This window comes from Thermothelomyces heterothallicus, assembly GCF_042370625.1.
Source record: "Thermothelomyces heterothallicus CBS 202.75 unplaced genomic scaffold P884_scaffold_17, whole genome shotgun sequence".
Lineage (NCBI taxonomy): Eukaryota > Fungi > Ascomycota > Sordariomycetes > Sordariales > Chaetomiaceae > Thermothelomyces > Thermothelomyces heterothallicus.
In genome coordinates this window covers 588,459-613,329 of record NW_027192578.1, presented here as the reverse complement: position 1 = coordinate 613,329, position 24,871 = coordinate 588,459, and the positions used below count along the sequence as shown (strand labels likewise).

Sequence of the window (24,871 nt, the reverse complement as noted above, 5' to 3'; positions counted from 1 at the left end):
CAAAAAAAAAAAAAAATAAAAACAAAAAAAACACCCTGCATTCAAGAAGCAAATGGACGAAGGGATCCTGCGCGAAGTGAGCGCTATCGACACTTCCTCAGGCAACACTCGGTAGGAATGGCCCTCTGTCGCTGCTATCAAGTAGTCGTAGAAACAAACCCGACGGTTTTGTTTTTTGTTCCGGGGTACGAAGTACTCCATACCTCGGAGAGCTGCGTCATAGACCGCCGTGAGCGAGGATCAGAGACCAGGACGGCAGTTCCCTGGCCAGATCTGATGCTTGGCTCAAATCTGCCCAAAAAAAAAAAAAAAAAAAAAAAAAAAAAAAAAAAAAAAAAAAAAAAAAAAAAAAAAGGTTGTGCATGCGTTGTCTCTCAGAATCTGGCGGCTGCAAAGCTGAAGGCTGATTGGAGCGCGGCAAGACGGTATCTAAGTTGCCCGCCCCCTCCCCCCCACGGTCGATCACAAGTGCTGCTTCCGAGAAGGGGGAGGAAAATTAAGTTTGAAAGATAATTATTGTCTCGAACTTGGATAAACCAGGCACCTACTATGCAGGAAACCTGTAACTTATCTGGTTTTGTCACTAGGAGCGCCGGGACGTTGCGGTCGGTTCCCCGGTGGGAAGAGAGGACGGGGCTGTCTGGCGTTGTTCGTGCAATCGCGACCTTCGAGAGCATCATGCACGCACCCATTTGTTTGGGTCGTTTGGGTCGTTTGGGTCGGTGCGATGTGATGCAGCCGAAAAGCTGACATGTAGGGTTGCGCGGGGGTAACGCAAACCACTACACTACTTTGGTACACTACGGATACAAAAGAAAGGGGTAGTCGAGTCTCGGGCATCTCGAGTGTTTTCCTGTCAAATAATTGCCAGATTTGTCAAACGGATCACTTGTTGGCAGCTGTGGATGCATGTGATTGGCCAACCACAAGGGTTGGTACTTCGCGTTAACCCAAGTTCCTTGTAACTAAAGCTGACACAACTGGCTCCTAGCTCTTTCCGCTTTGGTGAAGCCCCTCTGCTTTCGGCTTTCGCTTCCTGTATTGGCACCAAATTCCTGCCATGGTGTTGCTTTTTGGGACTTTCCCCTCAAATGATGGCTGTAAACTGTCGTTTTTACCCTTCCCAAGTGGTCGGGTCCTCCCATCATGATCGTATCCAATGCTACACTACGCTCTATAGTAAACCCGTCCTGGCACGGGTTTTCTGGCATTCCCATCGGGCCCGAAGCAAGCCCGCCGGTTTTGTTTCACTCCAATACATCTTTCATGGCTTGTCTGGGTGGCATATTGATACTTGAGAGACAACTTATGCAAGGGTGTTGCGGAGGGCCAGATCGCGTCCGGGCAGAGCGCGGCCGCCATGGTCGGCGTTCCCCCTCTCTCTGGCTTGTCCTGGCCCGGAAATCTTGGATATCTTGCAGCTCGAGATTCGCGAGCCACAAATCCTGATCTCTTTGCCCTACAAAATGTATTGTTCCTGGTGTAGTTCACACTTGGGCTCTTCTTGTCTTCCCCACGTTTCTCGATTGGCTTACTTTTCTCTGTGACACTTGCCTGCTGTTTCTTAACTCGTCATAATCCTTTCACATCTCATATGCTGCTGCTGCTGCTGCTTAGATGCTCAACGCCCCAACGGAGCTGGTCGGAGGCCAGATGGTTCCTTGCACACCGTTTGCTGCACAATCACCCACCCAACTTGGACTCGAGGCATCGTTCCTGGGCCTTATATCCAGCCCATTGGACCGTGAATCCTAGCCCGCTCTCGAACCCGGGGACCGCACCACCGCAACCGGCATTCTTATTTCTTTTTGTCTTCACATTGAGGGTTACAGATTGGGACAAACTTCCCTAGCGTTGTTATTGCGACCTCCCGTCCCGGGATGCTGGCACTACACTGACACCTCGAGAAGCATCCGGCCCTAAATTTGCTTTTGTTGTTCTCTTGCTTCGCACAGCTGGGCCCTTTTCCCCCGGCTCGTTTGGTCCAAAGTAGGCGCTAGCAAGTCATCAGCTTCACACAAGAGCCTACCAGAAACCCGGGAATTCGCCGAGTGTGAGAACAAAAGGACCGGAGTTCCTCGTGGGGTCCCAGAGGTTGGTCGCCTCTTCGCCACCTCGTCCTCCTCGACCTCATTTTCTGTGCATTGGCAATATCCTACGCTCTCTCACGTCTTCTGGTCGTGGGACCCGGACTGGACCTCTCGTTCTCGCTGTCGTGGAGAGCTCATCCAAACCTGGCGCCAATTTCACCTTATTAACTCTGCGTGACGGCACTGTATCACCGGGCAGCCAAACAAGTGTTCGAGGTTGGCTTTGCTGCTCCCGATTCGGCCGACACCGATAGAAAGGGCAAGCAGCGGCATTTTCTTCTACCATACATTCGGCTTCCCATATCCAGAGTCGAAGAGACAGCTTCTTCTTCGCCACGCTTGAGCTTCGATAAGCAAGCGCCTGGCCAAGGAAGGACATCAACCCTACGTTTCTCAACCTCATCCGCTTTCGGGTAAGTTACTCCGACGTTTCGTTGACGCCGGGGCCGGTTTCTGACCATGTTCTAGCCTTTGAAGTCGTCCAGCCTTCAACCTCCATCATGGCCACGGGATATGAAAAGTTCGATAAGCAGCTTGACCGACTGGAAAAGCTGTTTTCCAGGAAGAAGAGAGCCGCATACTCTCATGACTCGGCTGCCACGGGGACTAGACCGACGGCACAAATGCCCTTCCTGACAAACTCCAATGCGACGACGGCCCAGGCATTCCCGGTGCCACCATATCTCCGACCGACTTCCTCCCGGATGATGGCTAGGGAAGAGGTGCTCTTGCAACCCCTCTGGGCACGGCGGGCTAGGAGCCTTCCAGAGTCACCAAGCGCACCTCGTATTAAAACCGCGGCATTTAGCGGTCACGGTACAGACGAGAAAGGCCCCTCCATTCCGGCTCGACACTCCTCGGGCTACCCTGGCATAGCTCAGCGACCTTCGTCTCCCTACTCCGGTTCAAACGTTGATGACCCGTCAACGAAGTTCTTGCAGTTTAGCTTCTCGACAGCCTCAAGAGAGTCGGAATGCAACTCACCGCCGCGGCGCTCCAGACCCAGTGTGAGGTCGCATCGGTCCTCATCGGTTTCGGTCTCTCCGAGGGCTCGACTCGACCGGAAGCGCTGCTCCACTGAATTCCAACAACCATTCCCTTCTCAAGGAAATGAACGAGGCGTTCACGGAGATTCGTCTCAATCAGAGAATCCGTCTGCCTTGCCGTCATTGCAGCGAGAAGAGCGCTGTTCAGGAACGGCATCGCCTGAACCTTCGTCGCCATCCTTGTCGCCGAGTCTCCTTTCCAAAAACAAGCCTAAGCTCGGGCGGTTGAACAGCAGGCAGCACACAGTTTCACACCGACGAAGTAGCCTGTCGATCTCCGACACCACTATCCGGCGGCTTAGTGAAGCCTTGCGCGAGTCGACCAGTCTCTCTCAGCTTTCCCGTGCGAGGGATACAAACCCCAAACCGGACCCGATACTCAAGGAACCCAGCGTCAATGACTTTCTCTCCTTGAGCGATGACGATATCGCAGACGAGCATGCTGCCTCTCGGGTTCAACTATCCGTGTCTGACCCTCCGACCTTTCCACTGCCCCCAAATCCATCGCCTGCCTCGTCGCCCATCCGGACGAGACCTGCTTTTCCGATGCTCACGCTCTCTCCTCCGCTGGCCAGTCGGCCTGCCGCCGCCGCCGCCATCGAGGCTGCCCGTATCGCGACAAAGTACAGGTTTGACCTTGTTTACGTCGTCAATCTGTGGCCAAGCCACATCAGCCGTTCCGGCCGCTCCTCCGCTTCGGGTCGATCCTGCGGCACCCCTCACCCCTCGTCTCCCTCCAGAACTACTCCATTCTCACCACCTGGCAGCCCCGATCCTACCACGCCAAGTTCCGACAGTGACATGACGGGGCGCCTGCTCGCCGCTTACGGCTTGTCTTCCGTCTCGTGTCCCTTCCGCATCTCTGCACCGGTTCACCAAAACGTGCTCCGCACCCAAGGGTGGCTGGAATACCGCAACGAGACGGGCGCCCGCGACGAGTTCGCTTGTGGCTACAGCTGTTCCTTCTACACGGGCCACAGTCCGGTCAGAGGTCACGGGAGTGACGCCGCCAGCTCAGAAGAAGGCCAGTGCAAATACCAAGAGCGCCAGCACCAGGACAAGCCCGCCAACCGCGGCATCGTCTTCGCCGCTTTCCGGGTTCCGCGCGAGGATGGCAACCCCGTGTTCAGCGACGCCACAGAGCTTGAGGCGCTCCACAAAGACGCCGAAGCTCTTGTCGACATGCTGATCAATACCCGCACGGCCCGCTGGCGGCGACGTGCCCCAACTACGCCGTCGCGCTGGCGTGTCGCGGGCGGCAGTAGCCAGCCGCTGAAGCCTAGCGAGCCACTAGTTTCCATCTAGGCTGCTAAGATCGAGCGTCTCCTTGTCTCAAAGATTTGGATGTACAGCGGCTGGATAGTCATCATGTCTTACGGACCGGAGCCGGAAGCATTTGAATGCACGTGCGTTCTGCGATCATTGCCAAGCGCTACTTGAGGTCATTCTCCATCAAACTGGGACTATTCGGATTTCAACATGAACCGAGACACCGATCTTTAACCGCGGCGAGGGTGGGCGCATAAAGGTGCCCAGCTATGTCCCTCCTGCCTTTTCCCTTTTTTTTGGGTCAAGTGATGGACCGGGAAAATAAAATAAAAAATAGGATGACGGATATAGCATCAGGGAGGGTTTCTACGTCAGTTGAGCATAGTACATTAGATGGCGATGAGTTACTGGCAAATAGAGGGCAAAAAAAAAAAAAAAAAAGGTCGTACTGGATGGAGTAAAAGTTTTCGTTCCAGATACTTCTGCTCGTTGTCATTCAAAGATGAATATGATGGTTGAACAAAAGCCTTACTATGACTACATACACCATGAACACCATGACCACCTTTGAGGCTTACTCGGGGTGACGAATGGGTTAAAGAGCCCATGTCATTGGGCTGAGTCTGTGATTGCTGGAAGTGACGCAACGAGAAGGGTGGCACGCTTCAACGCTGATCAGCACAGTTCATGCTCGTAACCAAGGTTACAGCCAGCAGGGAAGTGGTCACGGAATCTAAGGGAAATTGGCAAGCCGGCATGGGCGCCGGTCGGACTCTGAGGCCGTGGCTCGACTGAAATCTCAGATCGAGCAGTGGGAACGAGAGGACTCGCCCAAGTAGAGGAAGCTGCATTTACATGTTCTTTTGAGAGAACCCAACGATCCCATTGTCCATGAATCCCGCAAAAGCAAGCACCACCCCCAGAGATTCCGATGGTGCTGAGTCCTGAACTCCCCGCTCCCTGCCCGAAATGCCCGTTTTTTTCCCCCTTCCCGCTTGCCTACCCCGTCAACCTCCTCATCATGTCCAGATTTAGCGGACAATGGCGTCGAAGCGCTGCTTGAACCACCTGATGGTGTCCTCGCGGGTGATGCGGTGGCTGGCACCGATCCTGGCCTTGGCGCGGCGGCGGCGGGCGACGCGCTCACCGGGGCGGGTCATGCAGCAGTAGAAGTCCATGCCGTAGATACCGATGCCCGGGTCGTACTTGATGCCGAGGTCGATGTGCTCGCTGATACCGAAGCCGAAGTTGCCGGTCTCGCTGAAGTTGCGCCTGCGGAGCTCGTACTCCTTGACCTTGAGGCCGCGCTCAAGAATCTCCTCGGCCTTGGGGCCGCGGACGGTGACGTGCACCGCAATCTTTTCGTTACGGCGGATACCGAACTGGCGGACGGTGTACCGGGCCTTGCCTGAGTGCACATGTCAGCGAGAGTGAGACCTTCTTTTTTATAAAGGCTTTCGGCCCAAAAAAAAATAAAATAAAATAAAAAAAACTCACTGTAGACCGGGGTCTGGCCGGAGAGCTGCTCCAGCACCTTGGCAGCACGGGTCAGTCTGTCACCAGACTCGCCGACCGAGATGTTCAGGACGAGCTTCTGGATGCGGAGCTCCCGCATCGGGTTCTGGGCCTTCTCAGACTAAATCATCTTGTTAGTAACGCTTCTCGAAAGAAGAATGCGCAATCGCTGAGCGCTTACCATGGCGGCGGTGTTGTCGGTAAATCGGTGCTGGGCGACGTCGTCGATGAGCCAGAAATTTGGAAGAGCGAGGTCGATTTTCGTGCCCCGAATTTGAGATTGTGCGTGTGGGGATCAGCTTGCCTGCCGGATAGGGAATGTGGTGGGGGACAGGCTTGTGGCGCGAAGCGACCATGGTGGCTGCTCTTCACTATCCACTGTGGCTGGAGCTTTCGGTCCTTTCAGCCTCGCGTTCAAATTTCCAAGGCGGCTCGCCTCCACCACGCTATCGACCCATCCCGCGCGTCACTTCGAAGCCTCCGCCGAGAGCAAGAAGAGATCGCAACTGACGAGGTTGAACAACCCTGTCTACACAATAACAAATTTTTTGCACATTTGAAGGAGCTACTCTGTAGCATCTTTCGCAAAGATGTCGGCGACAAACAAGCAAGGCAAGATGGTGAGTTTAAATTTAGTTCTCGGCTTACGACACTGTGCAAGCATACTTGTTGACACCGGAGGACTGACAAGGCGGATTGTGCTTAGGCCGGTTACGTACGTACACTTTCCACGATTCGGCAATGGAGGCGATCGAGGCCCGATTGCTGACATCAAGGTAGATCAATTACCGGATGCGCGTCACCTTAAACGATGGCCGCCAAATGACCGGACAGGTATGGTGACCTCACTCGTCTCTGTACATGGCCAAGACGGCGCTGACTTTGCTTCTGAATAGATGCTGGCTTTTGACAAGCACATGAACCTTGTCCTTGCCGACACGGAAGAGTTCCGCCGAACGAAGCGCAAGCAGAACAAGCCGGCCGCTCCTGGCTCGTCGTCGACCGCCGCCATCATCGAGCAGGAAGAAAAGCGAACCCTGGGCCTGACGATTGTCCGAGGCGCCCACATCGTCTCTCTCTCCGTCGAGTCTCCCCCACCCGCAGATCCTAGCGCGCGTCTAGGCAAGACGACAGGCACCGGCATCGCCTCGGCACTGACAGCTGGACCTGGTGTTGCCCGGCCTGCCGGGCGGGGTGCTGCTCCTCCCATCTCTCTGGCTGGGCCTGCCGCTGGTGTCGGAGGCGCTGCTCCCCCTCCTTTCCCTGGGTTCCCCGGCGCTCCCCCCCCCGGATTCCCAGGCCGTGGTGGTCGTGAGTACAAACCGACTTCTGTATACAGAGTTGCACTGGTGCTAACAGGTAGTAGCCCCGCCGCCGCCTGGGTTTGGCGGTGCTTACCCACCTCCGGCCGGCTTTCCCGGTGCTCCAGGTTTCCCTCCCGGATTCCCACCCGGAGGAGCGCCGCCCTCTGGTTTCAACCCGCCGCCGCGGAGATAAGGGTCTTGTCTTTGGTTACGTCACTAATACCCGGGTCGCAACTTGCTGTCAGCTTTTCGAAAGAGCGCTTTCGGCAGCTCGCTGCATACTGCGGAGCTATGGGATAGGCTGGAGATTGGTACCCGGATTTTCGGAGCACGGTTGGTTTGGGCGGCGTTTAGGGGTTACGAAAACAGCGGTTAGTGGCTAATTGCAGCCTGTGTCTTGGCCGGGAGTTGCGCTAGACTGTTCTTCCCAGCATTAACCAAGGGGCAATAATAGAAGAAACCTGCTACAATATGGTACAACGTGCCAATTGATGCTTTTTTCCTTGATTTCAGGGCAGAGCGAAACTGACCCGTTGCCCGACTGAGCCAGCTGCAGCATTTATCAAGGTCCGTGCGGGAAGCCCGCTCCCCAACCAAATCCCCAAATTTCTTTCCGAGCGCGGCGCGCCAAGTCCGATCTCGAAGCTAAACCATCTATCTTCCCGAATCCACCGTAAACCGCGACGGAGGCAACGCCAACGCAGCAACACCGTCAAAATGGCCGCCTTTGTCAAAGCCATCAATGCGAAGATCCGGGCGCACCCCGTTCTAAACTATGTCTGCTCGACACGTAAGTCCCCGCCGTTCCCATCCATAGCCATCCCGGCCACCCCGGCCGGTCATCGCCCAAAGTCCCCGATAAAGCGAAAGTTGTTGCTGTCGACGGCGCACAACTACGAGTGGTTGATGTTGCTTTGGGAGACGGTGCAGTGGCCCTGGGTTGCTCCTAGATCACCATTCTGTGACCCGTCAACGAGCTTGGGGGACCGCCAATTGCTCCCTTGGGCGACCCGGTGATAGTTGCGCCGGACCTTCTGTGCAGCTCGCTACCGGACACATACCCTGATCATAGAGACTGACGTGTTCCTGACATAGATTTCTGGGGCCCCGTCTCCAACTTTGGCATTCCCGTCGCCGCGGTCATGGATACCCAGAAGAGCCCGGAGCTGTACGTTGACCCTCTCGCCTCGCTGCTGTACACTCGTCTTCGCTTCGGAACCTCTCACCCAAAAATCCCCCCCGCCTTTTTTTTTTTTTTTCCTTTTTCCCTCCGCCCTCTTCTGCCTCTCTCTTTCTCCCGCGGAATCTCGCATCCTCCTGCATGTATCCTCCATAGACCGAGACTAACCACGCTGCCGGAACGACAGGATCTCGGGCCCCATGACCTTCGCCCTCTGCGTCTACTCGGCGACCTTCATGCGCTACGCTCTCGCCGTCACGCCCAAGAACTACCTCCTCTTCCTCTGCCACTTTGTCAACGAGGGCGCCCAGCTGACCCAGGGGTACCGCTACCTGCAATGGACACAGTGGGGCGGCCGCGAGAAGGCCGCGCTGGCCGGCGCGGTGGATGCCGGCAAGGAGAAGGCCGGGCAGGTCGAAGAGAAGGTGAAAGAGCTGGCCGGGAAGAAGTGAAGAGCGCGCGCGTGTGTGCCATGACACGAGGCGCGTTGGGGGGGATGTAAATTTACGTATCCCGCTCAGGTGTACGGGACTCACATTGATTCGTCCTGGGTCGGATGGGAATCCTGGATGCAGCTGTGCTAGTTCAGCATGACGCGTCGGTTGGGGCTTGCCTTACGCGGAGTGAAGGTCTGGACCAATCTTTCCTGCTGCGGGTCTGATCTGTTTTACCTTTTCTGTTGGACGGCGCGGTCGGCCTGGACATAGAGGTGCACGATCTCACAAGTTCTTTGGGCGTTATTCTTTGTCCTCGGGCTAGCATAAGTACAGCACCGTTGGCTTGGGAGCGATCTTGTGGCGATAGTTAGACGCCAAGCAGGCCTGGTGTTCCTTGCGCGTTGCTTCGGTTCAACTGTTGGCAGGGTGAGGGGTAGAGCTCATTTCATCGAGCAGTGTCCGTTTGGCGGGTTGGCGGCTAGATAGTTCCTTGATAGTTTTCAAGTTCGGCCATGTCAGCGGCAGGAGCCTCGGAGCACTTCGAACCATTTCTCGGTTGTTTTCCTATCCCCAGGGACACAGAGCCTACTGTCTTCGGACAAATACACGCATATGTTATTCTCGTGCTGTGCTAAGACTCGAGGATCAAAGAAATCGGGGCCAAACAGAGACCAGTCTCTTGGCATCGTTGTTCAATCGCTCACTACTGTAGACGACGACACATTTGAAAAAGACACAAAGCGAAATGCCAAGACAACCGGAGCAATTTAAACAAGCCATCTTCAGGTTAGAAGATCGCTCCGGAGCCGGCGCTTGGCAAGGCCTTGAAGTCAACGGGCTGGTTCAGAACCCCTCATCAAAGTTGGTCAAAGTTGGTTCTCCTCGTCGTGGGGGTTTACGTCTTGTCCCCTCCTTGCCACTTGTGGCGGTATAGCTCGATGTAACATAGGTTCAACTTCTTCCCAGCTGCAGTACGTAACAGATAGATCAGCGGCAGAGCTCGCTTCGTGTTTCCCCCAGGAAAAGGGATTGGCGCGCGGGAAAGTCTCATCGAGGACTGGGATCGTCTAAGGGTAAGGGTAGGAAGATAATGCACTTTTGGGAGTCCGCTGATTGGTGAGACAGGCATGCGCAAGGAGAGATCTGAGTTTCATCAACTGTTCCCCTCCATAACTATCCATGTCCTGTGTGCATGCGAAAACCCGTCTTGGCGCGCCGGCTCTTCCTTCTGTGTTGCTGGACAATTGTCCCACTGATTTACTCCGTATAATGTTTTAAAGAATAACACAATTCGTGGCATTCTTGGCTGCTTCTCCGCTGAACCTCCAGATACACACATTGCAAGGACCTTCCCAGGCTGGCAGCAAACTGGGCCACGTTGCAATAGGTTGCTGCAACTTCTTGACGGTGTAGGCTTACTTACTCTTGAAGTGCGTGACGGAACTGGTTCGTCAAATGGCAGAGTGACGAAGTGGCTTGTTGCTGAAAATCCCCGCACTCGTAACACGCATGGAACGAGCGGGATCTTAGCTGCAGGAGTGCAGATGGATGGTGTTTGGGTTGGACTTCTCGGATATCTTAAGGTGCGAGTGGTTATCCTCGACGGACTTATCCTCGGCTAGACGAAAACGCCTGGCCGGCGAGATTCTCGTGAGCGCCGGACGGCTAGCCCGGGACTCGGCGACTGCGGTATTGCCGTCCAAAATATCCCGGAACCTCGGGCAACGGCAGAAGCACACCACGCGCCGAGTCTGGGATAACTTGTGATGGGCGAGGATATCAACGGCTTTACTGGAGTGTGGCCCCTCGTTGCATCCGTGGAAGTGTTGAGAGTTTGGCTGTTGACTCAGCAGGAAAGCTTACATGTCGGACCAAACGTTTTCTCTTGTGGTTTGGCTGGCTGCACCGATTGGCCCCAACGCGGATGAGATGAGTCAATGCAGAGGTGGTTGAGGAGAATTTGCGACCGACGGCATGTCACACAGCGTGGTGCTTCGGCTTGCCTGGCGCGGCAAGTGGTCGGTTCAGGAGGGAACCCCGGCGGCCGAGCTCCCGAAGCCAAGCGGGCCTTGCTCGGCCCCAGCGTGCCCCAGACTGTGGAATTCAAGGTTTTTTTTTTCACTTCGCATGTGCAAGATGCGCCTTGGCAGGTTAGCGAAAGGGATTTCATCCAACAATTGGTGGGCTCCGATCACCGGCCCCCAACATGATTGGTACGCGCCAAAACAAGGCTGGCCAGAGCTTGTCCTTAAACTCCGTAACCCCCACTAACCCCACTATCAAAACCGATATCAAAAAGCCAGTCAGAGGAAAGAAAATGGATGGAAATCGACGTCCCGCGCTTTGTCGGGAATGGTGTATGTACAAGTACTTGGAACCGCCTCTGTGGCGTTCCCGCGACTGAAGACTGACGTCGCAGCTTATTGCGAGCACATTCGTATCACGACGAACATGCTTTGATGCGCCGAGTGTTGCATCATTCACGTGTTCCCTCTGTCGATCGATCTGGGAAATCTTATCAGCTGCTTGGCAAGACAAGGCCTCGTCGGCTTCACAAGCGTCGCTCTTCCTATTTCAGAATTCAGTGTATGTACGCTGGAAAGGGCCTGGCAATCACAAGCTTGGGCCTGGACCACTGTTAGAGGGTTTGAGAAATCCGCGGCGCAGCAAGACGCACCCTTGCCCTAGCGTTCCAAAGACTGGAGGAGCTTCCAGGTTCCCTCCCTTATCCAAAATCCGCCCCCCCTCCTTCCTCGGATTCGTACCAACGTGGTGTCCCGCTTAAGTGGTGCCAGGGTGGTTAGCTGCCCTCCCCATCTCTGATTCGGAATCTGGGATTTTTTCCATAGTAAATAATAACCGTGGGGTTTGAGTTGGTGCTTCAGCTTGGCCGCGCGTATCCGGCGTCCACCCCACCGTCGCGTCCTACCCCGCCGTCGCCGTCATACCCCTGCCAGGATCCATCGGAGCAAGGCGCGCAAACACCCCACCATTACCGTCCCCTCCGCCGCTATTGACTCTTTTTTTTCTCCCTCCCCCTTGCTTTCCTCGTCTTTCACTCTGCAACTGACCGCCAGATCGCGCATCAATTGACCCAGAATGGCGGCCAACAAGCCCGTCGTCAGCAACTATGAGGCCGAGGAAGTGTTCGAGGAGGGGGATGCCCCCAAGGAGGCCCAGACGGTGCACCGCATCCGGGCCAACTCAACCATTATGCAGCTGAACAAGATTCTGGGTGAGTGCGTTTTGGGGAGGAGGAGGGGTGGGTGGGTGGTGTTGGTTGGAATCGCGCGGGTCGGGCTGCAGAGGGCGCTCTCCCTCTAGAGTCCTTCCTTTGAAGCTCGCCCGCCGATGCCGACCACCCCGCCGGGCAGGACCAGAAAGTCAGAGCTAACGAACCGCAGTTGCCAACCGAGGTGAAATCCGTAAGTCCTCAACAAGCCCTGATTAGTCTACCGGCATGTGCTGACTTTTTGTGCATTATAGCGATTCGTGTATGTGCGACCCCGATCTTCACTGCGCCTTTGCGACGGACGTTGACGTGGCTTGCTCACTCATCTTTTCGCTCCAGATCTTCAGAACCGTGAGTCATAACCGGAATCCGGACCTCCGAGGCTCGGACAGCCCGAGCTTCCTGATACCGTTCCTGGATGCTAATACTGGGTGCGCAGGCTCACGAGCTGTCGCTTCACACCATCGCCGTCTTCAGGTGAGACCTGCCGAGTCTTGTCCGTCACTTCCGGCTACTAATTGTGTAGCTATGAGGACCGCCTCTCGATGCACAGGCAGAGTACGCCCGCCCACGTCCCTCCATGATTCGACCTGCGCGAGCCCCCCACTGACGACGAAACACAGAGGCCGACGAGGCGTACGTCATTGGCAAGCGCGGCCAGTATACCCCCGTCGGTGCCTATCTCGCCGGCGACGAGATCATCAAGATTGCTCTGGAGCATGGCGCACAGATGATCCACCCGGGTAGGCCGCAACGAACCACAAAACTGTTGAGGGGCGGCGAATTGACCCGCTTCAGGCTACGGTTTCCTGTCTGAGAACGCCGAGTTTGCTCGCAAGGTCGAGAAGGCTGGCCTTATCGTGAGTACAGCGATATCCTCGTGATTTCGTCTTCAGGCGGAGTAGCTAACACACCCTGCCAGTTCATTGGGCCTTCCCCTGAAGTTATCGAAGCTCTTGGCGACAAGCTCTCGGCCAGGAAGATTGCCATTGCCGCTGGCGTCCCCGTCGTCCCGGGCACCGACAGCGCGGTTGCGACGTTCGAGGAGGTCAAGAAGTTCACCGACCAGTATGGCTTCCCGGTCATCATCAAGGCTGCTTACGGTGGCGGCGGCCGCGGCATGCGTGTCGTGCGCGACGAAGCTTCCCTCAAGGAGTCCTTCGAGAGAGCCTCGTCTGAGGCCAAGAGCGCTTTTGGTGACGGCACCGTCTTCGTCGAGCGTTTCCTCGAGAAGCCCAAGCACATCGAGGTCCAGCTCCTCGGTGACAACCACGGCAACATCGTCCACCTGTACGAGCGCGACTGCTCCGTCCAGCGGAGACACCAAAAGGTCGTCGAGATCGCGCCGGCCAAGGACCTCCCCACCGAAGTGCGGGATGCCATGCTGAACGATGCCGTTCGTCTGGCCAAGCAAGTTGGGCTTCGTCAGTATCCCTTGCCTCATTTGACGTGAAACCATACAATACTGACACAAAGCAGGCAACGCCTCCACCGCGGAGTTCCTCGTGGATAGCCAAAACCGCTATTATTTCATCGAGGTCAACCCTCGCATCCAAGTCGAGCACACCATCACCGAGGAGATCACCGGCATTGATATCGTCGCTGCGCAAATCCAGATCGCCGCCGGCGCAACCCTGGAGCAGCTAGGACTCACCCAAGACAGGATAACCACCAGGGGCTTCGCCATCCAGACACGGATCACCACGTACGTTTTAAGCTCCCATCATCACTCCTCTTGGCAGTGGGTTATCTAACAGGCCGGATAGTGAAGACCCGGCCAAGAACTTCCAGCCTGACACGGGCAAGATCGAAGTCTACCGTATGCCGAATCCTCCTACTGCGGCTCCACAGTCACTCTCCCAGTTTCAGGATGGGAAGTGAAGAGCTGACACTCTTTCGCAGGGTCCGCTGGTGGAAATGGCATTCGTCTTGACGGCGGTAAGTAGTAACCTGCGTTTTCCTTCTGTTTATCCTTTGCGGCTGTCTCCGGGGTCTCTGTGCTCCCGGACTGCCGTTGTACAACCTAACTAAATGAACTTGGTGACTGACATTGTTGGTTAGGAAACGGCTTTGCGGGCGCGGTTATTACCCGTAAGTGGAAGAGAAGAGCCACCCTCTCTTGTTCAATTCTCAACCCCTCTCCCACCCCCTCGTCCCTACCTACCCTACACCAAGCACTGCTTGCATAGGATCTCGACCTTCTGAAGGCGTCACATATCTTCCTCCACTGATCTCCAATCGCATGCTGATTCGCGAGGTCTTTAGCACACTATGATTCTATGCTGGTCAAGGTCATCGCTTCTGGCTCCACCTATGAAATCGCGCGCCGCAAGATGCTCCGCGCCCTTATCGAGTTCCGCGTCCGTGGCGTCAAAACTAACATCCCTTTCATTTGCACTCTTCTGGCCCATCCTGCTTTCATCGAGGGCAAATGCTGGACGACGTTCATTGACCAGACGCCTGAGCTGTTCGACCTCGTTGGCAGCCAGAACCGTGCGCAGAAGCTGCTTGCCTACCTCGGCGACGTGGCCGTCAACGGGAGCTCTATCAAGGGACAGATCGGCGAGCCCAAACTGAAGACCGACATCGTCATCCCGCAACTGCGTGATGAAGCCGGAAACAAGATCGACACCTCGCAGCCGTGCACTAAGGGCTGGCGGCAGATCATCTTGGAGCAAGGCCCCAAGGCGTTCGCCAAGGCAGTTCGCAACTACAAGGGCTGCTTGCTCATGGACACCACCTGGCGTGATGCCCATCAGTCCCTGCTCGCTACCCGTGTACGGACCGTCGATCTGCTGAACATCGCCCGGGAGACCAGTCACGCGCTTCACAACTTGTACAGCTTGGAATGCTGGGGTGGCGCCACCTTCGATGTCGCCATGCGCTTCCTCTACGAGGACCCCTGGGACCGCCTCCGCAAGATGCGCAAGCTCGTCCCCAACATCCCCTTCCAGATGCTGCTGCGCGGTGCAAACGGGGTTGCGTATTCTTCCCTCCCGGACAACGCCATCTACCACTTCGTCGACCAGGCCAAGAAGAATGGTGTTGATATCTTCAGAGTCTTTGACGCCCTGAACGACATCAACCAGCTCGAGGTTGGCATCAAGGCTGTTCAGAAGGCCGGCGGCGTCTGCGAAGGCACCGTCGTGTACAGCGGCGACATGCTCACCAAGAAGAAGTACACCCTCGAGTACTACATGGATGTGGTCGACAAGCTGGTGGCTCTCGACATTGATGTCCTGGGTATCAAAGACCCGGCAGGTGTTCTCCGTCCGAGGGCGGCAACGCTGCTCGTTGGGAGCATTCGGAAGAAGTATCCTGACCTCCCCATCCATGTCCATACGCACGACTCGGCCGGCACCGGCGTCGCCTCCATGGTTGCCTGCGCCATGGCCGGCGCTGACGCCGTGGATGCTGCCACTGACAGCCTTTCTGGCATGACGTCCCAGCCCAGCATCAACGCCATTATTGCCTCGCTTGAAGGCACCGAGTACGATCCCGGTCTCAATGTCCAGCACGTCCGCGCCCTCGACACCTACTGGTCTCAGCTCCGCCTCCTTTACTCGCCATTCGAAGCTCACCTCACCGGCCCTGACCCCGAGGTGTACGAGCATGAGATCCCGGGCGGTCAGCTCACCAACATGATGTTCCAGGCTTCTCAGCTCGGCCTTGGTTCTCAGTGGCTTGAGACCAAGAAGGCTTACGAGCAGGCGAACGAGCTTCTGGGCGACATTGTGAAGGTCACTCCTACGTCCAAAGTCGTCGGTGACCTGGCGCAGTTCATGGTCTCCAACAAGCTCACGCCCGAGGATGTCAAGGCTCGTGCTTCCGAACTGGACTTCCCCGCCTCCGTCCTCGAGTTCTTCGAGGGCCTGATGGGTCAGCCCTATGGCGGCTTTCCGGAGCCGCTGCGCACCAATGCCCTCCGTGGTCGCCGCAAGCTGAATCAGCGCCCTGGCCTCTTCCTCGAGCCCGTTGACTTCGCCAAGGTTCGGAAGGAGCTCGCCAACAAGTTTGGAGGCCCGGTCACCGAGTGCGACGTTGCGAGCTACATCATGTATCCCAAGGTGTTTGAGGACTACAAGAAGTTTGTGGCCAAGTATGGCGATCTGTCGGTGCTTCCGACCAAGTACTTCCTCTCCAAGCCCGAGATTGGCGAGGAGTTCCACGTCGAGCTTGAAAAGGGCAAGGTGCTCATTCTCAAGCTTCTCGCCGTCGGCCCGCTCTCCGAGAACACCGGCCAGCGCGAGGTGTTCTACGAGATGAACGGCGAGGTCCGCCAGGTGACGGTTGACGACAAATTGGCGGCGGTCGAGAATGTCAGCCGGCCCAAGGCCGACCCCACCGACACGAGCCAGGTTGGTGCGCCCATGGCTGGTGTGCTGGTGGAGCTTCGCGTCCATGACGGCTCCGAGGTCAAGAAGGGTGACCCCCTTGCGGTCCTGAGCGCCATGAAGATGGTACGTTTTCTCTGCTTCTTCGCTCTTGTTGAGAGAAAGGGAAAAAAAATTAAAGAAAGGAAACAAAGCGAGGCTGCTGCTAACACGTAGGGGAAAAACAGGAAATGGTCATCTCGGCCCCGCACAATGGCGTTGTTTCCCAACTGTCGGTGCGCGAAGGCGACTCGGTCGACGGCTCGGATCTTGTCTGCCGCATCGTCAAAGGCGACGCCAAATGAGAAGAAGCCGGTGTCACATTCAAGCCAGATTCGTCGCGTCCACAATTCGGTATTTGCCCCAGTGGGTGACTAGAAGGTCTGGATAGCTCGGCTCTCCCGTTTGCACCTGGAATCTCTTGGGGCAGGGTTGAGGGCGGAAGAAACCAGGATCCAGTATGCATGACTGTTTAAGGGGAACAGCGTCGGTGGACAACACACCCCCTTCAAAGCAGGCTTGCAGGCTGGAAACGATCGCAGACAAAAGACAAAGAATCCCAGAAGGATCAGTTGTCTGTTGTTCTAAAGAAGCTCTATAACAAAGGTAACTTTCTAGAGTAAGCAATTCACAAGAGGTGTTCCGATTGAATGCCTGTGTTTATGACTATCTTGTGCGTGACGGGGATTGCTCCGATGGAATTGGTGCTCGTGTGTTGGGCATGTTTGTCGAGTGTCCCCTTTCTGCCTCCTTCTTGTCCTCATCTGCTCCTCTCGGAGAGAATAACGGTTAATGAACAGGTCATAGTGAGCTACGGTCCCTCTCGTGTACTCACTCTTGTACTGCGCACTTGATTTCCACCTCGTCTGGGACCGCCCGCGTGTCAGGCGTTGGCTTGACGGTCTCAAAACGTCGATAAGCCCTGTAATAGCGACCCGGGGTCCCGGAGCATCCTGCTGTCGTCACCTTGTTACTACTAATACCTCCTCGGGAACCGTCTGTCCAGGGGCGATACACCGATCGATATTCCCACCCATCTTCTTTGCTTTTGGCAATTCGTGCCTCCTCGCTCGTCGTTGCCGCGTGAACAACAAGATGCCGGGCAGGAAGGGGACGGGAAGGCTGTTTAGCACCCGTTTCGTGGGCCAACGGGTCTGAGAGAGGAACCGCAGGGTGTGCTGCTCTGCAGGCGAGGCGAGCAAGACCGTGCGATCTAATACCGCCGTCCGTACCCAAGTAAAGAGCCGTGGTCGGAGGGAACCTTTTGATGCGGAGAACGTTGAATGATCGTTTTACGGACCGGGTTTTCCGGGCACGTTTTAACCGGGCCGGGGCGTCGAGAATGGAAAGGCTCCTCTTGCCGCCTGTATTCTCAGGACTTTCGTGCCTGCTTGCTTGCATAATTAATTAATAACCTCCTCTAGAAATTGAACCTTGCGCCTTCTCTGGGTTTCTTCTTCTCTTCCACCGTAAAGAATCCTACCTGCAGAGATCTCGCAGACTGCGAAAAAAAAAAAAGTTGGGATTTTATAAATGTTCAAGGTTCAAAAGGCGGCATCAAGAATGCTTCTTTTAATAAGGATCGATTGATAATTAGCTATATCTTCAGTGTAGAGGATTTGACTTCCCAGAGCACCTTCTTTGTCACCTTTGGCTTTTCGGACTTACCATTCATGTTCCTCTAATTACAAGGTACGGAGTAATGTATGTTCCATCATGGTCATTCTGGTTCTCTGGATTTCTCGGCCTTGTGTTCTACGTTTATTTTACCAAATAATTATCTGGCCAAATCTAGAAACCTTATTCTTCTTTGCCTCGAAAGGTGAAAACCCAAAGGTAATCAAGCCCTAGGTTGGCAACTCCATTCTCCATGGCTCTCTTCTTCTCTTTCTTCATCATTCACAATCAAGCCTATCCTCCTTGCCGCAGACGTCTTCCTCCGCGGCATGTCTACTTGTAATTAGCTACGTTTGACGACAGGTAAATGGCGCCAACAAGGATGGAATTCGTTGTGGCTTAAGCTCACGGGATGGGGCCTCTGTCTCGTCCTATCCACGGATATTTGAGATTAGTCCTGAGGGTACGGATACGGATACTATAATTACTAAATATAATTAGCAGGAGAAGCCGGACGTCGAAAGACGGCGCGGATGGGGCTGCCGATGCGGTCTCGCCCGTGCGCGTGTGTAAGTCCGCCGATCAGTCGTTGTTCATGGCGCCACAAACGGCGCGCCGATTGGGCGGACCGAGCCTGGGGCCCCGACCGGTGGAGGCGGAGACTCGAGGCTTGAGCGGGGCCGCATAACTATGCCGGATAAGGCCAATGATACGAAATACGGCAAGGACTGTGTCTTGGTGTAAGCCTCTCCACACCGGGGCTTAGATAGTGGTTATGACGGGTTTTTAGGGACCAGAGAGAGCAGGAAATGCTGGCGTAGGATACGAAGATCATGAGACGTGACAAGGCACACATCCCCCCTCGTCGTCTTCGCTGCGGTTTTTTTTTTTTTTTCGTCCTATAAGTAATGGCTGGCTCGCCCTTCCCCTGGATCGAGAGTCAGAGGGAGAGATTCCATAATACATACACGCAGATAATTGGCATCTTAGGGCCTCCGGCCTCTCCCCCCCTCACTGCGTAAGCCCGAGATCGTCTGTCAAGCAACTCGACATTCGACAGTTTCGCCCTAATTACACCTTACACCCAAACCAACCCTCGCGTCACCCATCAGCACCACAAAATGTCCCACCGCATCTCCTTACACAAGGACCAGCAGCCGGCCGATGTGCCGCCGCAGATCTCCGACCTCCACTGTACGCCGTCTTTTACATGAAGTGGGAAAAGAAGAAGGGGCAAAAAAATTACTGACATGACCTTTGCTCGGCATATGTACCAGGCTTCACCGAGACCAACGGCGTAATCACGACCACCATGTTCGACGTGCCCGGATACCGGGTCGTGCGGGTGCTGGGCACCGTCTACGGGCTCACGGTGCGCTCGCGCAACTGGGCGGCCGGGCTGGGCATGGTGCTCAAGAGCATCGCCGGCGGTGAGCTAAGGTGGTTCACCAACATGGTATGTGTTGTTTCTGTACATACTCGTACACATACATACATGCAATCCGTCTCTCATTCCCTTCATTATATATCATCTTAACCCTCCAATCTTAAGAGCGAAGAAGAAAGGAAATGAAAAGTTGATGTGAGAGACCGAGCTGACTGACGGGTGAAAAAAAAAAAGCTCTACAGTGCGCGCAACGACGCCATCTCGCGCATCGTCTCTGAGACGCAGGCCCGTGGTGGGAACGCCGTCATAGCCATGCGCTTCGACGCCAGCGACCTAGGCGGCTTCGCCCAGGTGTGCGCCTACGGCACAGCCGCCATCATCGAAAAGATTGACGACACGGTCCAGGTGCCCCCGCAGCTGGCCGCTACGAGCAGCTGATAAGGAGCTTGGTTACCGGACGTCGTTCGATTAGCTGTTTTTTTCACCGAGTCCGGATAAGTCGGTCGTGTGCAAGGAAACTCAAAAGATGCAGTGCTTGTATCCCAAGATACCCAGATAGATGCCAGAGAGGTGCCATTATATATATATACCCATGAACTCCCGAGGTCCCATGCCATAAGAAAAAAGTCAAAAAAAATAAAAAAAAAGGAACTCAACTTGCACACCGTGTTACCGGTGCTTTTAGGCCGACCTCTTTTTGGCCTTCGGTGTTGGGTTCGTGACTTTGATCCACTCGCCGTTGAAAGCGTTGATGAGCCAGTTCGTCAGTTCTGTCATAATCGTTAGCGCAAAACCCACAATGGTACTTTTGTCCGGAGGGACAACTTACTATCATAGACGACCCGGTTCGCCCCGTGAAAATAGATGCTGTGGTCGCTGTCCGGAAACACGTGGACGTCATAGTTTTCGACCTGAGCCAGGTCCAGCTTGTCCAGCAGCGTGAGCGAGTTCTGGAAGTGGACGTTGTCGTCGGCCACGCCGTGCATGATCAAGAACCGCACGTTCTGCGAGAGCGCCGTGGTATTGCTGATGGCGCTGCCGTCGTACCCCTTCTCGTTGGCCTGCGGCGTGAGCATGTACCGCTCCGTGTAGATACTGTCGTAGAACCGCCAGTCCGTGACCGGCGCCACCGCCATGCCGTACCGGAAGGTCTGTCCGCCGTCCTGCTCGAGCGTCTTGAGCGTGTTGTAGCCGCCGAAGCTCCACCCCCAGATGGCCAGCCGCGCCTCGTCTACGTACTTCTTCCCGGCCCAGATCTTGGCCGCGGCGATTTGGTCGTGCGACTCCCACTGGCCAAGCTTGCCGCGAATCGGAACACGATTCTTGCGGCCGATGTAGCCCGTCCCGCGCCCGTCGACCGTGACGCAGATGTATCCGAGCCCGGAGGCAACGTACGACTGGAAGTCGACGAGGAACTTCTTGCTGACCGTCTGCGAACCGGGGCCGCTGTATTGATAGAAGAGAACGGGGTACTTCTTGCCCGCGTCGAAGTGTGGCGGTCTCCTCTCGACGTAGTTGAGCTCGACACCGTCGACGTCGATGGTCCCGTATATCTTGATGGGGAGTTCGTGCCTCTTGGCCTTCTCGGCAAGATCCTGGTTCTCCTCGACAACGTACTCGTACCGGCGCGGGTTGCTCGGCGTGCTGATGACCTTCTGCCAGGGGATTCCGGGACCTTCGTAAGTCAACAGAACATAGCCGCCCCCGATGGAGAACGAGGCGGCATAGTAGCCTTCGGAAGACGTGTCGGAAACCGGAGCCAGGCCCTCCCCGGTGAGCCCGACCTGGTAGACGTGGCGCTGGATCGACGACTCCTTGGTCGCCACAAAGTACACAACATTCTTGTCCAGGTCCACCGCGTAGGGGGAGTCGACCACTTCCCAGTCACCCGAGGTCAGCATGACGGGCTCGGGGTTGTCCAGCGGGGTGAAGTAGGCGAGATGGTTGCCATCGCCGTGGATGATGAGGTCAATGTAGCCATCGTGGCCGCGACCCTTGGACGGGTCGGCCGGGATGTACTTGGTTTGATGCGTAATCTCAAACCAGCCGCCGTCGAGGGCCCTGAGGTCTGTCGTCCTAACAACTTTGCCCGTGCGCGCTGCGACGTCGACCAGGACAACGCGCATGACATCGCTGACTCTGTTTGTCTCTTTGACCAGGACTTGACCGCCAGCCCAGACGACTTCCGTGATCAGCCGGTCGTCGTCCGCGAAGCCGCCCGAGGTATCCACCGAGAAGACGTCGCCGCGTGCCACATCGTAGAACTTGAGTTCGACGACGGGATTGCGGGTACCCGCTTTGGGATACTTGATATTCCTGACTTCGGGGTACAGCTCCTCGCCCGGCTCGGGTTCCGTGCCGCTGGGCCGCGAGAGGAAGTACTGAACCGGGTATTCGGGCACACCGGTCTCGTTTGTACGAAGAAAGGCAATGTACTTGCCGTCCTCGGACCACCAGGTGGCGCTCGGCCCGGAAAAGACCTCTTCCTCGTATACCCAATCGGGGACTCCGTTGAACACCTCGGAGCCACCATCCTGGGTGATCTGGACGACGCTGTCGGAGCCGACTTTGCGCAGGTACAAGTTGTTGTCTCGGGTGAAAGCAACAGCGTCACTGGTTGGGCTCCACTGCGCCAGCTGAAGACGGGCCTCGGGCTCTCCCGGAACCAGTGGCTCGGCAGTCTGCGTCTTAACGTCGAAGATCCAGTACGCTGCGTAGGACGAATGGCGCCAATTGGACTTCTCATTGGTTGCGACCAGAACTTTCTGCAGGTCCCTGCTCGGCACCACCTTGCCGGCGCTGTAGCCCTTTTGGCCGTGTTCGAACCTTGCCTCTTTCATCAACGTTCTGGAGTCGGCCACTGAGGCATCGGCAGCAACGCCAGCCCCGTTTTGCGCACGGATATCCTTCACGACGAGAAAATCCTTGCCCTCGCCCCTCTCCAACAGCAGGCCATCTTCGCCGTCGGGCCCGGCAATCCATTCTATCGAGCGGACCTCGGGGCGCCAAAAGCTGTTCAGCACCTGGTCGAGCGTGATGGCTTTTGCCGAGCCCCGCACGATGGTGGCCTGGGGGTCGTGGGCGATCTCGGAAGCGGGCTTGTAGGACTTGGTCGCGACGTAAACAAAGAGACCGGCAACCCAGGCGGACACCAGCAGACCAGCTGCAATGAGGAGCGCCCTGCGCAGTCCCCGGTCCATTCCCTTTCCCTTGACGTCGGCATGCTGCGTCGGGTTGCCATTGCCGCTCCCGAGGAAGGGTCCGGTCTCGAGATCTTCGTACCTCGTTTCGTCTTTGAGGTCCTCATCGTCGCTCTCGCCGTTATCCCCGCGGCGGTGCTTCTCGGGAGCGGCTTTGCTGACGGCGGCGACGCGCTCGCTGATGCGGTCGAACACGATGCTCGTCGTGGAAACCGAAGACCCTGACTCGTACGACATTCTCGCCGGACTCTGGCTCCTTTCCCTGTTCGGGCCGTGCGCGAGAGATGACTGCGGGGAGTCTCGGTAGGGAGCCATGTTTGCGGCGGACAACGGATAATTACAACGTAAAATGATAGAAGCGAAGGCGGACAGGTACGGTTAGTCGAGCGGCACCGTGGTGACGTTGCACGGCGAGCAAACAAGATAGCGACTATTGATCGAACCAAACCAAATGAGTGGAATGCGGCTTGCGTATAGCAGACAGAGCCACCATGGTCGATTGGCCGGTTATTCAGGGCCAAATCGGGGCGGACAGGCTGTCGGTCGGAATGAATGGCAGGAGCTTTATCAGTACGCGAATGATGGATAACTACCTGCAGTAACTAACTTCGGGGCAGTGGAGGTAACAACCGAGACATCGAGTGCCAAGCGCAACCCTAACCCTTCGATTCCCCAGAGCCAAGCCTGTTCAAACACTCGTTCGTACCTGGTCAAGATTCCAACCCACCGGCCGGTTTTCGGCAAACAAAGACGTACATGGGCGTGAAGATGCCCATCCTCCCGCCTTGAACCACGCTCCTGGCACAGTACCACATGGTGTCCATGAGGGTCGAGACCTCCGGGGGCGCCATGCCAACGAGGATCATCACGTGGTAAACGGCATGAGCACACCCGCGGAAGGGCTCTCACATCTGGAACACCTTCCAGAAGTCGGGCCATCCGGGTATCTTCCATTCCCACCCGATATCGCCAGCGGGGCCATAGTACCACGGGGCCGGCGAGCTGCGGAACGCCATGTCCTCTTCTCGGAGGAGTTCGAACCCTGCCACACTTCGCTCCTTTCAGCCCTCTTCCCTTTTACCGTCAAAATGTGGTGGGTGTGCTTAGCGCTCAGCAACTCGACTCACCAGCCGCCCTTACCCCCGCCCGCATGTCGGGCACCCACGGCATCTTGGTGATGACGTTGCCAAACTCTATCCAGTTGCGGACCTTGCGGTGCTCAGGGACGGTCTCGTCAAACTGCTCCGTCATGACAAAGTCGTGAAACGTGAACGGCGCGCCTGGTGGCTTCAGCACCCGCTTGACCTCCCTGTAGACCTCGGCCGGGTCAGGGACGTAGCACAACGACTCGACCGAGTTATGCCGCATCGAAGGACTCGTCTGGAAACGGCAATTTCTGCTCTTCCATCAGCTAGCTGTTCTCTTTCTCTTCTCTTCCTCTCCTTTTTTTTCCTTCTTCTTTCCCACACATCCGCTCACTATGACAACCAGAAGCGTTTAGGTCATACCAGAAAGTCCCCCTCAATGAACGTGATCAGATGTTCCAGTCCAGTCTCCTTTGTGAGCGCCGTCCCACGTTCGACGTGCCAGGCATTGTTCGTGATGCCCCACGATCCTGCACCCGATGGTCGAGGCGATGGTCCTCGCTGGCCCGCCCATGCCGCATCCCAGGTCCAGAACGCGCATGTCCTTCTTGAGGCGGGCCAGCCCGGAAAACGTCTTTTCGTACGCCGCCATGCTCTTCCGGATAGAGAGGCCGCGCATGAGGGGCCTGCAGTGGAACTGCTGACCCCTGTGGCCTCGCGATGTCAGCCCCGAGCCCTCGGCCTTCCGCTAAATAATGGCCTTGATGGACAGGAAGTGCTCGATCCACACATACCATCCTTGCTCGTACAGCGGCGTGACGAGATCGTAGTAGTCAGATGCTACCTGGCAGTACTTCTTCTGTCTTGCCCGCCGCTCCTCCTCAGTCGCCCAGGTGATGGCGGCAATATCGAGCTTGGACACATTGGACGGGTCCCGCGTCCAGTACGCGAGGTACCGGTATAGGCTGTCCTCGGCATAGCCGGCAGGCATATGAGACGCCATAACCGTCTCTCTTCCTCTTTCTTCTTTCTCGTTCTTTGGTCGTTCTCGTCCGAGAGCTACCACTCAAACTACTTCGAAAAAAAAAGTCTTGACAAGTCTCGTCTAGAGCGACCGAGTTGAAGAACAAGCACGA

The 24,871-nt window shown here is 56.1% G+C and overlaps 9 protein-coding genes across 9 annotated transcripts; 5 read left to right on the top strand and 4 right to left on the bottom strand.

Annotated features, from left to right (window-relative positions):
* Positions 1-517: 517 nt before the first annotated feature.
* P884DRAFT_40850 (uncharacterized protein) lies at positions 518-878 on the bottom strand. Its single transcript, XM_069445877.1, has one exon. The coding sequence runs from the start codon at positions 838-840 to the stop codon at positions 568-570; it is 273 nt and encodes a 90-aa protein (XP_069296244.1). The 5' UTR covers positions 841-878; the 3' UTR covers positions 518-567.
* A 1,638-nt stretch (positions 879-2,516) lies between these two features.
* P884DRAFT_40811 (uncharacterized protein) lies at positions 2,517-4,625 on the top strand. The gene has a single exon (XM_069445875.1). It carries the CDS (start codon positions 2,591-2,593, stop codon positions 4,439-4,441), a length of 1,851 nt encoding a protein of 616 aa, XP_069296243.1. The 5' UTR covers positions 2,517-2,590; the 3' UTR covers positions 4,442-4,625.
* A 599-nt stretch (positions 4,626-5,224) lies between these two features.
* Positions 5,225-6,183, bottom strand: P884DRAFT_40814 (60S ribosomal protein uL5). The gene is made up of 3 exons (XM_069445876.1): positions 6,102-6,183; positions 5,903-6,041; positions 5,225-5,813 (listed from the first exon to the last, which is right to left on the bottom strand). Exons 1-3 carry the CDS (start codon positions 6,102-6,104, stop codon positions 5,437-5,439), a joined length of 519 nt encoding a protein of 172 aa, XP_069296242.1. The 5' UTR covers positions 6,105-6,183; the 3' UTR covers positions 5,225-5,436.
* Positions 6,184-6,389: 206 nt separating this feature from the next.
* On the top strand, positions 6,390-7,706 carry P884DRAFT_293233 (uncharacterized protein). The gene is made up of 5 exons (XM_069444210.1): positions 6,390-6,540; positions 6,627-6,635; positions 6,701-6,754; positions 6,817-7,231; positions 7,287-7,706. The coding sequence occupies exons 1-5, from the start codon at positions 6,511-6,513 to the stop codon at positions 7,415-7,417; spliced, it is 639 nt and encodes a 212-aa protein (XP_069296241.1). The 5' UTR covers positions 6,390-6,510; the 3' UTR covers positions 7,418-7,706.
* Positions 7,707-7,941: 235 nt separating this feature from the next.
* P884DRAFT_204586 (uncharacterized protein) lies at positions 7,942-8,856 on the top strand (the record flags this gene model as incomplete). The annotated part of the gene is made up of 3 exons (XM_069438588.1): positions 7,942-8,014; positions 8,320-8,392; positions 8,592-8,856. The coding sequence occupies 3 exons, from the start codon at positions 7,942-7,944 to the stop codon at positions 8,854-8,856; spliced, it is 411 nt and encodes a 136-aa protein (XP_069296240.1).
* A 3,481-nt stretch (positions 8,857-12,337) lies between these two features.
* On the top strand, positions 12,338-16,751 carry P884DRAFT_278858 (carbamoyl-phosphate synthase L chain, ATP binding domain-containing protein; the record flags this gene model as incomplete). Its single annotated transcript, XM_069443236.1, has 12 exons — positions 12,338-12,424; positions 12,513-12,550; positions 12,600-12,631; positions 12,697-12,816; positions 12,872-12,933; positions 12,996-13,497; positions 13,553-13,778; positions 13,840-13,892; positions 13,976-14,011; positions 14,135-14,164; positions 14,339-16,533; positions 16,635-16,751. The coding sequence occupies 12 exons, from the start codon at positions 12,338-12,340 to the stop codon at positions 16,749-16,751; spliced, it is 3,498 nt and encodes a 1,165-aa protein (XP_069296239.1).
* A 2,278-nt stretch (positions 16,752-19,029) lies between these two features.
* P884DRAFT_293230 (uncharacterized protein) lies at positions 19,030-19,888 on the top strand (the record flags this gene model as incomplete). The annotated part of the gene is made up of 3 exons (XM_069444209.1): positions 19,030-19,257; positions 19,341-19,519; positions 19,685-19,888. Exons 1-3 carry the CDS (start codon positions 19,185-19,187, stop codon positions 19,886-19,888), a joined length of 456 nt encoding a protein of 151 aa, XP_069296238.1. The 5' UTR covers positions 19,030-19,184.
* On the bottom strand, positions 19,796-23,203 carry P884DRAFT_226938 (dipeptidyl peptidase IV N-terminal region-domain-containing protein). The gene is made up of 2 exons (XM_069439669.1): positions 20,280-23,203; positions 19,796-20,220 (listed from the first exon to the last, which is right to left on the bottom strand). The coding sequence occupies exons 1-2, from the start codon at positions 22,963-22,965 to the stop codon at positions 20,132-20,134; spliced, it is 2,775 nt and encodes a 924-aa protein (XP_069296237.1). The 5' UTR covers positions 22,966-23,203; the 3' UTR covers positions 19,796-20,131.
* Positions 23,204-23,360: 157 nt separating this feature from the next.
* On the bottom strand, positions 23,361-24,738 carry P884DRAFT_278855 (S-adenosyl-L-methionine-dependent methyltransferase; the record flags this gene model as incomplete). The annotated part of the gene is made up of 6 exons (XM_069443235.1): positions 23,361-23,486; positions 23,571-23,652; positions 23,891-24,030; positions 24,159-24,206; positions 24,262-24,442; positions 24,530-24,738. The coding sequence occupies 6 exons, from the start codon at positions 24,736-24,738 to the stop codon at positions 23,361-23,363; spliced, it is 786 nt and encodes a 261-aa protein (XP_069296236.1).
* Between the last annotated feature and the right edge of the window lie 133 nt (positions 24,739-24,871).